The 14,196-nt window shown below is 36.6% G+C and overlaps 1 protein-coding gene across 2 annotated transcripts in view; it reads right to left on the minus strand.

Moving 5' to 3' along the window:
- LOC113238273 (serine/threonine-protein kinase minibrain) overlaps positions 1-4,380 on the minus strand; it is a 134,325-nt gene extending 129,945 nt beyond the window's left edge. The window contains exon 1 of one of the 2 annotated variants that reach the window (XM_026475085.1): positions 3,446-4,380. In XM_026475085.1, coding sequence (XP_026330870.1) covers positions 3,446-3,509 — 64 coding nt within the window. In that variant the 5' untranslated portion in view covers positions 3,510-4,380. The remainder of the gene's footprint in view (positions 1-3,445) is intronic. The other variant, XM_026475088.1, reaches the window with a different exon arrangement.
- Positions 4,381-14,196: the final 9,816 nt, after the last annotated feature.

Below are 14,196 nucleotides of genomic sequence, written 5' to 3' on the forward strand. Positions count from 1 at the left end.
CACCGGCCGGCAAGCCCGACTTCTCCGAGACATGGGGTAACTGGTTATCGGTAAATTAGCGACGCTGCTGGAGGCATGCGTTTGTCGGTATAACAGTGTTATCATGCAAGAAGCTGTCAGCGTTTACCGCTTGAAATGTTTCGATTTTACGGACTGCAACCAATTTCGGGTTCTTAAAATATGTTGAAACGACTACGCACAAAACTTAAACTCATGTTCTCTTTTAGATTTTTTTTATACTGAGAAGAACAATTGTCTTTTACGACGACATTATACTGAATAAACAGTACCACAATTTACACTGTATAATGCTGCTATGACGAAGTATATACATATATAGATTTTGAAAAAATCCTAAATAATGCAGAATAAACAAGAGGTGCACTTTCCAAACTGCAAGATATAATCTACATGACGATGACGGTCGCCGGTGCGCGAACGTTTGGTTTTAATGACAGCACAGCGCCGCTACGGCAAGGCATCCGCGTAGCAACAGCTTTCAGACGGTGAATGAAAGTTGATCGCAAAAATGCGACTCAGTTCCGGCATGCCTCGGAGTTGCGGCCCATTTATTTGGTACTTCGGTCTTCTTACAATAGCTTTACGAATTAATAGCTTTACATACTATAGTTCTGTCAACAGCTCCTTCTCTAAAAATGTAACCTTACAATACATGGTCAGTGTTTGTGTATATATATATATTAATAATTTCCTTTATCTTTTTCCTTTTACTTGGTTTTTATCCTTATGGATACAGTGGTACAATTAGTCTTTGGTAAATTCCCAGTTGTTGTTGTAAATGTTTTTCCGCATTGAAACATATCTGGAAGACCAAGCTGATTGTGTTCACTAAAAGAAAAATATATGGAATAATTTACTTGAAAGAAACCGAATCTGACACATAATTAAATAGGTAGGCAATTAAGTGTAAATACAGTGTCGACAGAGACTGCCCTGATATTCCCAGAAACTGGGTATTAAAAGCATTATCTTTGTGTTATTTAGATCAAGTCGAATGCAACGATCGCCGGTAGATGCCAAGAGCGTGGGAGGTGCGGGCCGAGACTCCGAGAAATTGAATAAAAATATAGGTTTTGCTGGAGTTCACTGGGTGTCATGTGAACGGATCACTAGGTTAACCGCCTTTTCGAGCAGCTGTTCTTAGAGGCGCGACACACGTCATTTTACTTTCATACACAAAAACGATTACCGTTGTTTAAGTTTAATAGCATTTTTTCAAAGAAACGTTCGCCATGCTTTCTCTTAGAAGGAATGAATAAAAACAGCTTCAATCTACAAAATTTTCTTGCGAACAACATAAAGCAGACAGTTTGTAAGGAAGACCGGTCAGTATTCATTTAAAATCATGTGAAAGTTACCTTTCGCTATACTTCTGTATTCGCATCCTACTGCTATAATGCTGTGCATTTTCATGTTCATTTTATTCCGAGAATTTCGAACAAACTACGGAACAGTCAGTAAGCATTGTATCCCAATTGAATATAGTCAGGCTCTTTGTTGGACATAAAACTCATGTTATCTAATAAAAGCGTCAATGCAAGCGGCCATCTGTGAGGGTTGGAAGAATTAGGTTAAAGGTTAGGGAGGTCGGCGCGCGTTAAACAGTTTTAGGGTCGAGGCTATATGAGCCGAACATAATTTGCCCCAAAGTAAACCGACAAATTATGTCATAAAGCAATCTTCGCTTTACGGTACGGTAGCAGCGCCGATTACTCTTTTTCATTTGTTTGGGTAGCTTCATTTTTAATTTAAAATACAATTACGTATTCCTACAAAATCAAATAATTTTTGTACGTCATGTAGTTCAAACTATTTTTTTCAAAGTAAAGGTTGTTTTCCCAAATATATTATATTATAAATATATATGTACATACACATGTTTAGGGCTACAAGAGAAGTACATGAATTATGCCTCACCATTCTAACTGGTTAGGCAAATTATCCAGCTGTGGCCTATAAAGAGGGAAAATCAGGTCAAAGGGATGTTAGCCAATACACATTAAGGTGGACAGAGAGTGTGCATTCAACAATGTGCACCCCTGGTAACCTTGCAGTTGCAAAGGAAGTGATAGGATGGAAAATTGTCTTATGCCTATGTAAAGTATCCCAGGGATAGTGTTACTTCATAAGTTCAATTATGTTTGTTACCTAAACTGGTTACAAAATTATTTATTTTAATCAACCAGATTTTCTTGTAAACAAAATATAGTCTGGTTGAAATTGGTAAATTGGTATTTAACAAAAAATATTCAAATGTTCAAATTTGAAATAAACAAGACAACTGTCATACAAATTACAAATCCCTATAGGTTAGGTGTACACACAGAAATGTCACAAATGACTAGGGAAATAAAATGACTTTAAGTGTAAAAAAATCCACATATCGAATTCAAAATGGCGGTCAAAAAACAACACTAAAAATTAGCATATAGGGGTTTATAGGTACTTATTCATAAATTATAATACTAGGACTACATAGGATCAAAGACATTTTTCCACCATCAGGCCACCATACATAGACGCGATTTTGGACAGTTCAGTGGAAGGAGAAGTCTGAAGCTTATGCCTTCTGTTGTGTGAAGACGACATCACGCCATGTCCGCTCCAGCCCAGCTGGAGTATTAGCCTTGTGCGTACTATACATGTATTCATTTAGTACTTGGATGTAGAGCAAAAAGTAATTTTGAAAACATTCATTTACACGCGCAAACATATTTTTATTTATAATATCAAGTGACGAGACGAACAAGTTGTTAAACAAATTTACTATCTCTGTCTTAATAAAACTGCTGCAAGGGAATGATAAGGAATAATTAAATCACTTAAATTCTTGAATTGAGGATGGATTGTCTACATGTGAGTATGACAGACTATTTTTATTGACATAAAAGGAACACTGGCAGACTACATTTTTTATTTCTTGTAAATCAATCCTTGATTTAAAAGTTGAAAATGGGTAATACGCAATAAATTTAGTTATTTTAAAGCTTATTAAATTAAAATACCCCATTGAAAGCCATTGCAAGTTCAAATAAACTGTAACATCAGAAACGACTTTGAACATATAGTAGCTGTAGGTATAATTTGTTGAAACATGTTGACAATGATGAAAACCCAATAGAATAACCGTGAATTAAAATTGCAAAACTTGTAAGTAAATATAACATATATACATATAAATATAAGTTTATGTGTGCGTGTGTGTGTGTGTGTGTGTGTGTATATATATATATATATATATATATTAGAACTTTTCTATTCTATTTTTATGTTTCTGGCTTCTATTGAAGAATTTTGCCACCTGGCATTTATATTTTTTAAATTATTTTCAACATTACATGTATTATTGTGGGTGAGGTGCTACAAACAAATGTGGTAGGTATAATATTTAAAAAAAGGAGGGTAGGTGAAAGAAACTACTTACATTTGTTTTTGGCATTTTCATCCACGAGCATACTAAAATGGTGGTGGCGGTTCCACGCTGCCATTTTGCCTTCGTGCGGAGCCCCGAGAAGCACCAGGGCCGCCCCGGCGGGCCCAACTCCGTCTAGGGGCTCCAGTGTCCTCAGCACTACAACTTTGTCACACACTCATAACCCAAGAGACATAACTCACTCACTCGCGCTCAAACGCCGCCGCCGCGGTCTCATCAGCGAGGCGCACCGCACATGCCTTATGCACTTCCGCACTTATTCGATGCACTCGCGGGTAAACACGACCGACACGGCACCCAGCGGTGATTCACCTCTGACGCCCGCCGCGCTCCGCACTGCAGGCGGACTGTTTGCGTGCGCTCGCGAACCGCAGCCAACTGACACCCAAACACTCGTCCCGGGTCACGTGTGCGCTGCCACTGCACCGAGCCACACAAGAGCGCAATCCTCGCGCACCCGATGCACAACCAACAGCGATCACTCTTTCATCACCCGACAAATTCTAACGAGGCGCGAGCGACACGAGCGACGCGACTTATCCTCTACAGTGCACTGGCTGCTTTGCGGACTCACCGACAAAATAATAACAAATGTGCATGAGATGCGCGATGTATTGTGCACGTGGGTTGCGTCACACAATCGACAAAATATTATGAAATCACTGGAGCGTATAACAGCAAATGTTTAAATTTCGACGGAAATTATTGAACAGATAAGGTGAACTAGTAAATGATTCCAAAATTCTGATGAAAAGCGAATTTACACCAGTCGCTAACACAAGCATCAAAAGCAAATTCCTTGACTCAAAGTTCCACAAGCATTATTATAACACCAATAACTACACTATTTATACACTAACACAGCCCGCAATGCGTTTAGAAAATTGCAGTTTAGAACGATAATCGCGAACGCGTTGATCAAACGCGACAAATAAGACAAAACATGGCAGACTCGACGAAATGCACTAGTAGTTTGTCTGTGGTCTTTTTCTTTTTTTATCGTTTTCTCTATGGATTCTCTAAGCATTCCATTTTATGATGCTAATTCCATATAAACATTTTTTTTTCCTTTAAATCAATTCAAGATGAAAAATAATGTAATTTCTATAATTTAAACTACACTAAACTAAATCAACTCCGTAAACTTTAATATTCTTCTGTAATATTTAAAGAAACGCAAAAAATTAAAATACCTTCAAGAAAGTCTATGTGGAATGGAATGAAACCGTCAAACTATAGACAAAAGTGTTCCCAAATTTTAATTGTTTGGTAAAAATGGTAGAAATAATATTATTCCTGTATAGTTGTAGTGGCGAAATTTATTTACTACTTTTTTCCAAAGAAATAAGTAAATAAAATTCCTTAACCTCAAGATGAAAGTGAAGCTGACAGAACTGAGGAAGTAAAATTATATATGAACTGTTGAAATCCAACTATCTAACTTATCGCAGAATTCTGCCTTTGAAATTTCTGTGACCACGAAAATTATAGCACACTACTCGAAAATTACGCCGTAAATTGTAAGTCAATGGCCGTAAATAATCTATCTTAAATCATGTAGGTGTAATGGTAGGGGTTATGATGTAGGCGTTCCACTGGAAGATTTTGAGACGAAACAGATTGTTTTCTGATGTTTGTGCACTGACAGATAAATCTAGAGTCTGTTCAGATCACGGAAGAATTTATGTGGTCTGTGGTTCAAATATATGGACAGTCATGACAAATCTTATGAAAGACTGATATATTGTCACAAGTTGCGTGCGATATCTCATTCTTGCCTGCTGACTCATATGACGTATTCATACTTGCTTGGTATCCCTACGGATTTCGTCAGTCACGGTATTCCCAGGTCGGAGATTACAGAGATGCAGAGTCTGTCTGGATCAATAGTCAGTGACCATCAACAATCGGTTTTATTTATTTATTTATTTATTTATTTATTTTAAACACTAAGAATATTACAAAAATATATATACATCACACCCTTAAACCTACATTGGTTTGTCCGGGTGCTGCACGTTCTCCTTAATTACGTCTTAATATTACATTCTTATATTTAATAAGCTAACAAAAGATTACAAATCTCAATTAGAAATTACATGTTTCATTGTTATACTACTACATTTATTTATTTATTTATTTATTTATTTAATTAACGTTAATACAGGTTAACGCAGTTACTTGATATTGCCAATAGCATGAGTATTTGAGATATTAAAATTGGGCGCTTCACCTTCAGTATGACCTGAATAATTAGACCAGAACCGATCTCATTGTGGTGGTTAGCCCCATTAACTCTCTTGCAAGTCAAGTTTATGTATTCAAGGTATTTTCGTAGTCAAGCTTTACTTAACTTCGCTTTATAGAGAATATACATGTGAGACATTTTAGTCTTAAGGTGCTACAAGCGTTAGTCACTTTAATTCAATTGGAGATTTAAATATGCCAGCACCAGCCGAAAAATGGCTACTGATATACAAGAAAAGATAATGATTCATAGCGCATGCTATAGTCCTGATAAAAACAGAAGAATGAGATCCGTATATAGTTAAATCCCTTGAATTCGAATAAGGTAAATTATTTAACTCTGCATCATTTGTTAAATCGCTATCAAAGATTTTATCAATAGTAGTGTAGTATTTGTGGTTTTGGTAGCAAATTATTATTTAAGCAGTAACACTAATAAATAATACAGGACCTTTGTGATGGATGACAGTGTAGTGATGTTCCAAGAAACGTGCGATCATTACTATCATTAAGATTAGTTTCCTTTATTTTTTTTCCATCCTCTAAGCACTAGAAGTCTACTTAATGCTCAAGTCAGGATTTGAGTATGGTTTAAAGCACTCGAAATCATACTCAAGTCCTTGCCATTAGGATCGTATTTCCAGTGCTTAAAATCATACTCAAGTCTGCTCAAACCCTGACTTGAGCATTGAGTAGAGTTCAGGGAATACGACCCTTATAACACGAAATTGAAAACGTTTTCGTTTTATCTGTAATATTTTCGTTTTATAATTTGTGAATTTGTGATCATTTTGACGATTGGCTCAAAATGGGAAGTACCCAAAGCCGTAAAAACCAATAAAAATGTACCATGCACGACTAGAGATGGGAACACTGCTTATTTTTTTAAACGTTTAAACGTTACGCTTTTTTAAAAAAAGCGTGCTTTTTTTTAAACGCTTTTTCACTCAAACGCTTTTTAGATTAGTAACAAAACCGTTCAGAAAAACGTTTAAGCGCATAGACTTTTATGTTAAAAACACTTGCAACGTTGTGTTGATAGCGAAAAGCAAGATTAGACCACTAACCGTTTTAAAAAAAGTAAATTTATTGGTAAAAAATGAGTTTTATTTTTATTTATAACACAACGTTATTATATCGAGTTCTTAGGTTTTCGCGATTGTTACACATAGGAAATGAAACTATTTTTCCGGATTTAAATGAAACCACCAACAGTCGAGCGAAGACCTGCCATCTTACCTTACGTGAGAGGTGTTACAGACAAGATCGGAAGAGTCCTCAGGCGCGCATCTATCAAGACCTATTTCAAGCCCCTGAGGAAGATTTCTCAGTTTCTGAGACTCGTGAAATGTAACATCCCCTTACAGGATGCAGGAATTTACAAGCTTGACTGTGAGTGCGGTCTCTCTTATATTGGACAAACAAAGCGAAGTATTTTTACCCGCGTCAAAGAACATATCGCACCCTTAGTAATATAAGGGCACAATCCAAAAAAAGTAGATTTTTGGGATATTTGGGAATTGATAGGGACTTAAATAATAAATGGGATCAAACTTAAATAACTGCATATTTCTGTTATATTTTTTGTACTATATGGCATAAGCATGTTATTTGAAAAAATAGGTGTAATGTAGGAATCCAGAATCTTAATACGCGATTTTCCAAAAATCTACTTTTTTTGGATTGTGCCCTTATATTACTAAGGGTGCGATATAGCTGATGTCAAACACCGTCGCGTAAACAAGTCTGCAGTCTGCGAGCATGTCATGGATAAACCTACACATTCAATGAAGTTTGACAAACCCCAGGTCCTTTCAAAAGATGTCCGTTATCTACCCAGGATGCTGCGAGAGGCCATTGAAATTAAAAAACATCCCAATTTCAACAGGGAAGATGGTTTCTCCGTACCACCAGTTTGGGATCCAGGATTTCCTCTAATGAAAAATCCCAAACAGACATAAGACTGCAGTACTAATTAATATGTTTTAGTTTATTCTAATTTCTATTAATAATTAATAATAAATTGAACTTAATAAAAATTCATTCAATAAAATAATTTGTAAAACTTAATATAGCGTTAATTGGAATGTTTTCTTTGTAAAATTAAAAATAAGGTTGATATTCAATTATTTTTTGTGAAATTACTCCACTAGTTTGTTATAATTATTAATACAAAGATCGAACACTCAGAAAAAATTCCTTCGATCCGGTCGGATTCGAACCGACGTCTTCTTGCATACCGTGCCAGATTAATTAATTAATACAGTAGTGAATAGCGACATCCCTCGCCAGCATTGGTAGCTGTAAAGGTACTAACTGGGTGATAAATCTGCAATAGATTTCTCATAGATGGCGCTACGACTAAAAAGTCGTTGAAAGACCAAGTACAAAGACACGACGCAAGCACACAGAAAAATTTGTGAGGTCCGTTGGTTCGTTCCGTGGCTTAGTTGGTATAGCGTCTGGCACGGTATGCAAGAAGACGTCGGTTCGAATCCGACCGGATCGAAGGAATTTTTTCTGAGTATTCGAGCTTTGTATTAATAATTATAAAAATAAGGTATTTAATTAATAACTATTGTAACTATAGTGAAAAAATAGGATGGTTTGCATCAATATTAGACATAACTGGTTGAAGACTGTACCACCTCAGTCAACCGTGACCATGGGACCTGTAAAGGGCCTGAAACGTCAGTTTGTTTGAAAAAACAAATATACGCGATTTAAATCCGGAAAAATGGTTTCACAGCGTTATTATGTTAACATTTTATTCATTGGCGTTTCAAAGCGTTAAAAATTATTGACATGGAAAAAACTGCTTATTTTTTTAATGTTAAAACTTACTTGTACTTGTAAAAGCTTTCACTTAAACGCTTTTTAGTTTGAAGCTTAAAAAGTCGTTTAGAAAAACGTTTATGCAACGTTACGCAACGTTATGTTGAATTAATTTGTTTAGGAAACATAGATGTCGCTACTTAAAACTTAAGCACGTTGTAAAAAATTAAATTTTTGAGTATATAACTGACCAGAGACGAACGCTAAAACGCTTAAAATGAAAAGCGTGCCTATGCGTGCTTATTTTAAAAAGCAAACTTTTCGCTTACACGCCCACCTCTATGCACTACTAGTCACGTAGTATCTCCTATGTGCTACTAGCCGTGTTCACTTACTTAGAAAATACATCGATCTTTTCGATATTTTGCGATGCATTGCTTAAAAACATCGATGTTTTTTCAACATCGAATACTTTTTATTTTTTTTAACCCAACACAACATTCACTGAATGCAGAGTAAAGTGGCCCATTCACTACCAGCATTGCAGTCTAGTGCACATTCTATTAGATGCTAACGCGTCTAGTGGTTTGTGGCAGTCTCCGCTCAGACAGAACACTGCTAACACACTATCCTGCTCATGATCCACGGTAAGTTCCGTTGAATTTATTGCGGGTATCGGTTAACTTGCAAATCAATATGCCAAATTTACGAGCGATACCAAAATATAAAATAAATAAAGTGGACTTGCTTTTCTACTTTGTTTCATTGTTAGTGGATACAAATAAAAAAGTTCTGGGCTATCCGTGGTTGAGAAATTGTGGTTGTGCCAGTGATAAGAAAGTTGTTGAAATTTCTGCAGAATAACGACTGGTAGCCTGAGTAACATTAAGATTTTTTGTTAAGAAGATTGCATGCTTTGTGGTCTATGTATCCTAGCAACTTGTTATTTTCCTAGCATCTCTGTCAATTGTCTACTTTTCGTAATAAATACTTTATAAAACATCGTTTGCAATATAGATTCACGTTATTACGTTAATATGGTAGCAGAGCGTTAAAGATTGTTGTTTTATGAAGAAAGGAATGTCGGGAGTTCACATTTGCTAATTAAGTACCTAGCAAAAATGGACAAATCGTTTTTTGAAGTGACCAAAATGCAAGTTGGACTGCTGGATGATAGAAACTGGGCGAAATGGAGGTACAAATTAATTATAGCTCTGAGAGGATTAAGGTTACTAGATATTGTGGAAGGCAATGTTAGCAGACCTATATTAGCATCGAATGCTACCTCAGATGAGAGAGCTGATTACGAGAAGCAATTGCGGACCTATCAAAAGGGAGATAGTATAGCGTTGCTGGTAATAACTTCAAATCAGTCAGATTCAGAAAGTTATGCGATATTCCACTTCTAGAGAGGTATGGTTAGAACTGCACCGCCTGTATGATGAAGTGTCAGAAGATCGAGCCTATGACCTCTGTTTGAAATTCTTTGGCTATAAGAAACAACCTGAAGATGACATAGTTACTCACTTGTCAAAAATAAAGAATATTTGGTTTTAGCTGACGCAAGAATTGCTAAAATCAAAACAAGGTTATTTACCAGAAATGTTCCTTATTTGTAAAATTTTGGACGTACTGCCTGAAGAATACTTCGCATTTAAATCCAGCTGGTTGATAATGTCAAAGTCTGATCGAACAATAGATAACATAACAAACCAACTATATTCTCACGAGAAAGCACTATCCTCTAAGAATGGAGACGATATGGAAGCCCTTTACGTGCAAGGAACAAAGTCTAAACTGAAGAATAATAAGAAACCATTTGAGACAAAGAAAAATGTCACTATTGCGGTGAGATCGGTAATAGAGTCAAAGGATTCTCTAAATGGATTACCGATAGACGTCCGCCCAAACAGAAAAGATCGGTCATAGAGTCAAAGGATTCTCTAAATGGATTACCGATAGACGTCCGCCCAAACAGAAACCGTCAACTTCCAAGGGTAATCCAAGCATGAACGTAAACATGAATCTTATGGCTTTTGACAACAAAAGTTCAAACATAGATTACGATAATTGGTTTGTTGACAACGGAGCTACGAGTCATGTTACCCACAGGTGTGACCTTTTTAAAACATTTGAGGATTTTGAAGATACACAAACGGCAACAACTGCGAATGGAGAGGCAGTTCAAGTAATTGGCAAAGGCAAATTGTCGGTATTGGCCGACGTTGCTGGCAACAAGTAAATAATTACCCTAAATGATATTTGTGCCTACCATAAAGAAAAATCTTTTCTTTGTACTCTCACCCCAGGATAAGCTTTCAAATAGTATCTTTACATCACATGCTACAGTATGTAATTTGTCAATCAATAGTAATATATTACTAATTGGAAACAGGAAGAAACATGGAGGGTTATATAAGTTACAATTGACCAATGTTAAACCTGTCTAATCTATAGACATAAACTATCTAGACTTGAACAATTTACTACAGCTCTACCATGAAAGGTTGGGGCATCAGAATAAGGCACATATAAAGAAAGTTTTGGAAAGAGAGTTTGGAATAAAGTTGAAGCAGGACAGTGAGTTATATCCGTGTGCAGTTGCTGGTCTGCCATCGGACGCGTCCCCAGGTGGCGAATAGGGAATATCTGTGGATGTCGGGTTAATCGCATCAACAGATGAGGCAGAAGCAGAACATTTTGTGGAACATGAACTAATGGCTCGTTTCAAAATAACAACGAAGTCCGCTTCTTATTTCCTCGGTTTGTAATTGGATCAGCAAGCTAATGGTTCTATTTTAGTACATCAGGAAGCTTACATCAAGCTAATATTAGAAAAATTCGGAATGTCAGACTGCAAACCAGTCGCAACTCCAGCTGTAAAGGAGTCTCGAGAGAGTATTTCTAAAAAAAGTACTTGTACAAACATAGATTTTCCGAATTTCCCCTACAGACAAGCAGTGGGAGCACTCGGCTATTTAATGGCGGCAACTCGCCCCTACATAACTTACGCTGTAAGAGTAGTATCAAGAAAACTAGAGAAACCGTCTGCACAAGATGTAATAAAAGTAAAAAGAATTATGCGATACTTAAAAGGAACGGAATCCCGCGGCCTTCTAGGCTATTCAAGAGAATATGGTAACTGACATTGAGTCATATTGTGACTCAGACCATGGAGGTAATTTAGAAACTGGTCATTCTACAAGTGAAGACTAGTCTGTTTACTAAACCGCTCGTTAGTCAGCTGGGAAAGCAAGAAACAAAACTATGTTGCGCTTTCGATTACAGAAGCCGAGCTAGTCGCTGCCAGCGAAGCGTACCGAGACATGATATGACTGGAGCAGCGAGCTGACTTGCTCACTAAACCATTATTCAAGCCGAGCCAGGAATTGCTGTCTCAGAAGATATCGTCATAAAGAGATAGAAAGAGAATTGGATGTTAAGAAGATTGCATGCTTTGCGGTCTATGTATCCTAGCAACTTGTTATTTTCCTAACATCTCTGTCAATTGTGTATCTTTCGTAATAAATACTTTATAAAACATCGTTTGCAATATAGATTCACGTTATTACGTTAATATTTTTGATTAGAAGAAACCTAGTAAATATTTAAAAAAATTAAAATAAGTAATACTTGTAAAGCCATTTTTAACAATCTCCATCTCCATTTCATCTTCCTTGTAAAAATGTTTTTTTATAATATACTATTTTTTTATAATATACTTATATATTTTATGATACCAACTGATGGGACGAACAGGTCGTGCATCCTAATGGTAACCGAAATGCCTGTCCATAACACTGGCAGTGCCGCTCAGTGCTTTAAATCGCAAAGATCTGAGGAGCACTGCAATTGCACCTATCACCCTGAGACATAAGTTGACAAGTCCCATGTGCCTGTAATTTCACCAGCACCCTTACCCTTCTAAACCGTACCCTAGTAATATTAGGACAACACTATGTAGTCCGTTGCTTAGCGACCAGCTATTGTTTTGTCAGTGTTGTATTGTAAGAAAAATTGATATTGAAGTATACACTTATTATCGTCAAAGGTTCTTTATTTTAAACTATATATCTCCTACCGCTTTATCTTTAACATGGTAGCAGAGATTTAAAGATACAGTGTGAATGTAAATAAGTTTTATTTCTGGGAAAGAAAATATTTTACTTTTCTTGCAAAAACTTGTAACTAGCCTGACGTCACTATGGAAAAGGGGATTGCAGAGGCATCGAAAGTTCAAGTAATGCACCTGGATGACAAAAACTATAAGCATTGGAGATATAGAATTGAAACAGTGTGCAAGGCAATTCCCGGAGCTGATGATATTTTAAACGGAAAAACCCGTAAGCCTGTTCAACCTTCAGCGACTGGTGTCGTTACCACCGATGCTGCCGCTAAGACGAAATATGAGAAGGATTTGTATCAATTTTTATCAGTTGACTGTGCTGTCTTGATTTTGATGACGACAAACATGACAGATGAGATACTAGACCAAGTCATGCGATACAAAAGCTCTAAAGAGGTATGGGATGAGCTAGAACGTCTATATTGTGGAAGTAGCGAAGATAGAAGCTATGACCTATGTCTTAAGTTCTTTGATTACACAAAGGATCCTGAGCATGATATAAGAAAGCACATATCTACGTTGAAAAACATTTGGCATGATTTAAACGGCCAATTCGACACGAATCTGCCGGAAATATTGCTGATATGTAAAATTCTTGGCACTTTGCCCAAAGATTACTTTGTTTTCAAATCAAGCTGGCTCTTAGTAACAAAAAACGATCGGACAATTGACAACCTAACCTCACAGCTTAATGCTTATGAAAAAGCCTTGGCAAGTAAAGAAGAAACAGAGAATTCTGAAGAAGCGTTAACAATAAAAACACAGAAGAAAAGAAAAGTTTTCAAATGCAATTATTGTGGACAAACTGGACATAGTGTTCGTAAATGCCAAAAGTGGATTAACGATGGACGTCCACCAAAGTCATCAAATGATGATAAGAAACCAAATGTAAACCTGACAGTGTTAGCTATAGAAGCTGGATTACCAATAGATAAGACAAACTGGTACGTCGATAATGGTGCGACAAGCCACGTCACAAACAGCGGTGATTTCTTCGAAAGTTTTGAACACTTTAAAAATTTACATACGGTGACTGCTGCAAATGGACAAACCATTGAAGCTATCGGAATAGGCAATATTAGAGCTGAAGCCAATGTCAATGGTAAAATTGAGCATATATTGCTAAAGGATGTTTGGTATGTTCCAAAGATTAAAAGAAACTTATTCTCAGTACTCTCTGAACACGATAACTCATCTGCAAGTACGTTTGAGTCTACGCCGAAACAATGCGTACTAAAAGTAAATGGAAATACCAAAGTAATTGGAACTAGAGAGATTAAAGGAGGACTATACAAGTTAAATATAAAATGTGTAACCCCTAATAATCAAGAAGTCAATCAGTTACTGTCTAATCCATTACAAGTGTACCATGAAAGGTTGGCACATCAGAATAAAAGACATGTGCGTCAGTTAATTGAACAAGAGTTTGGGTTAAAAGTTGAGAGTAGACAATCTGACATTTGCGAGGGCTGCATCTATGGAAAAGCTCATAAGCAATCTTTCGGTAAAAGGATTAGAGCCACTAAACCTGGTGAACTAATTCACACTGATATTTGCGGACCTTTTCCATATTCGATTGGCAATAAGTTACGAT

This window comes from Hyposmocoma kahamanoa, unplaced genomic scaffold (genome assembly GCF_003589595.1).
Source record: "Hyposmocoma kahamanoa isolate Upper Pololo Valley unplaced genomic scaffold, ASM358959v1 95, whole genome shotgun sequence".
In the NCBI taxonomy this organism is placed as follows: domain Eukaryota; kingdom Metazoa; phylum Arthropoda; class Insecta; order Lepidoptera; family Cosmopterigidae; genus Hyposmocoma; species Hyposmocoma kahamanoa.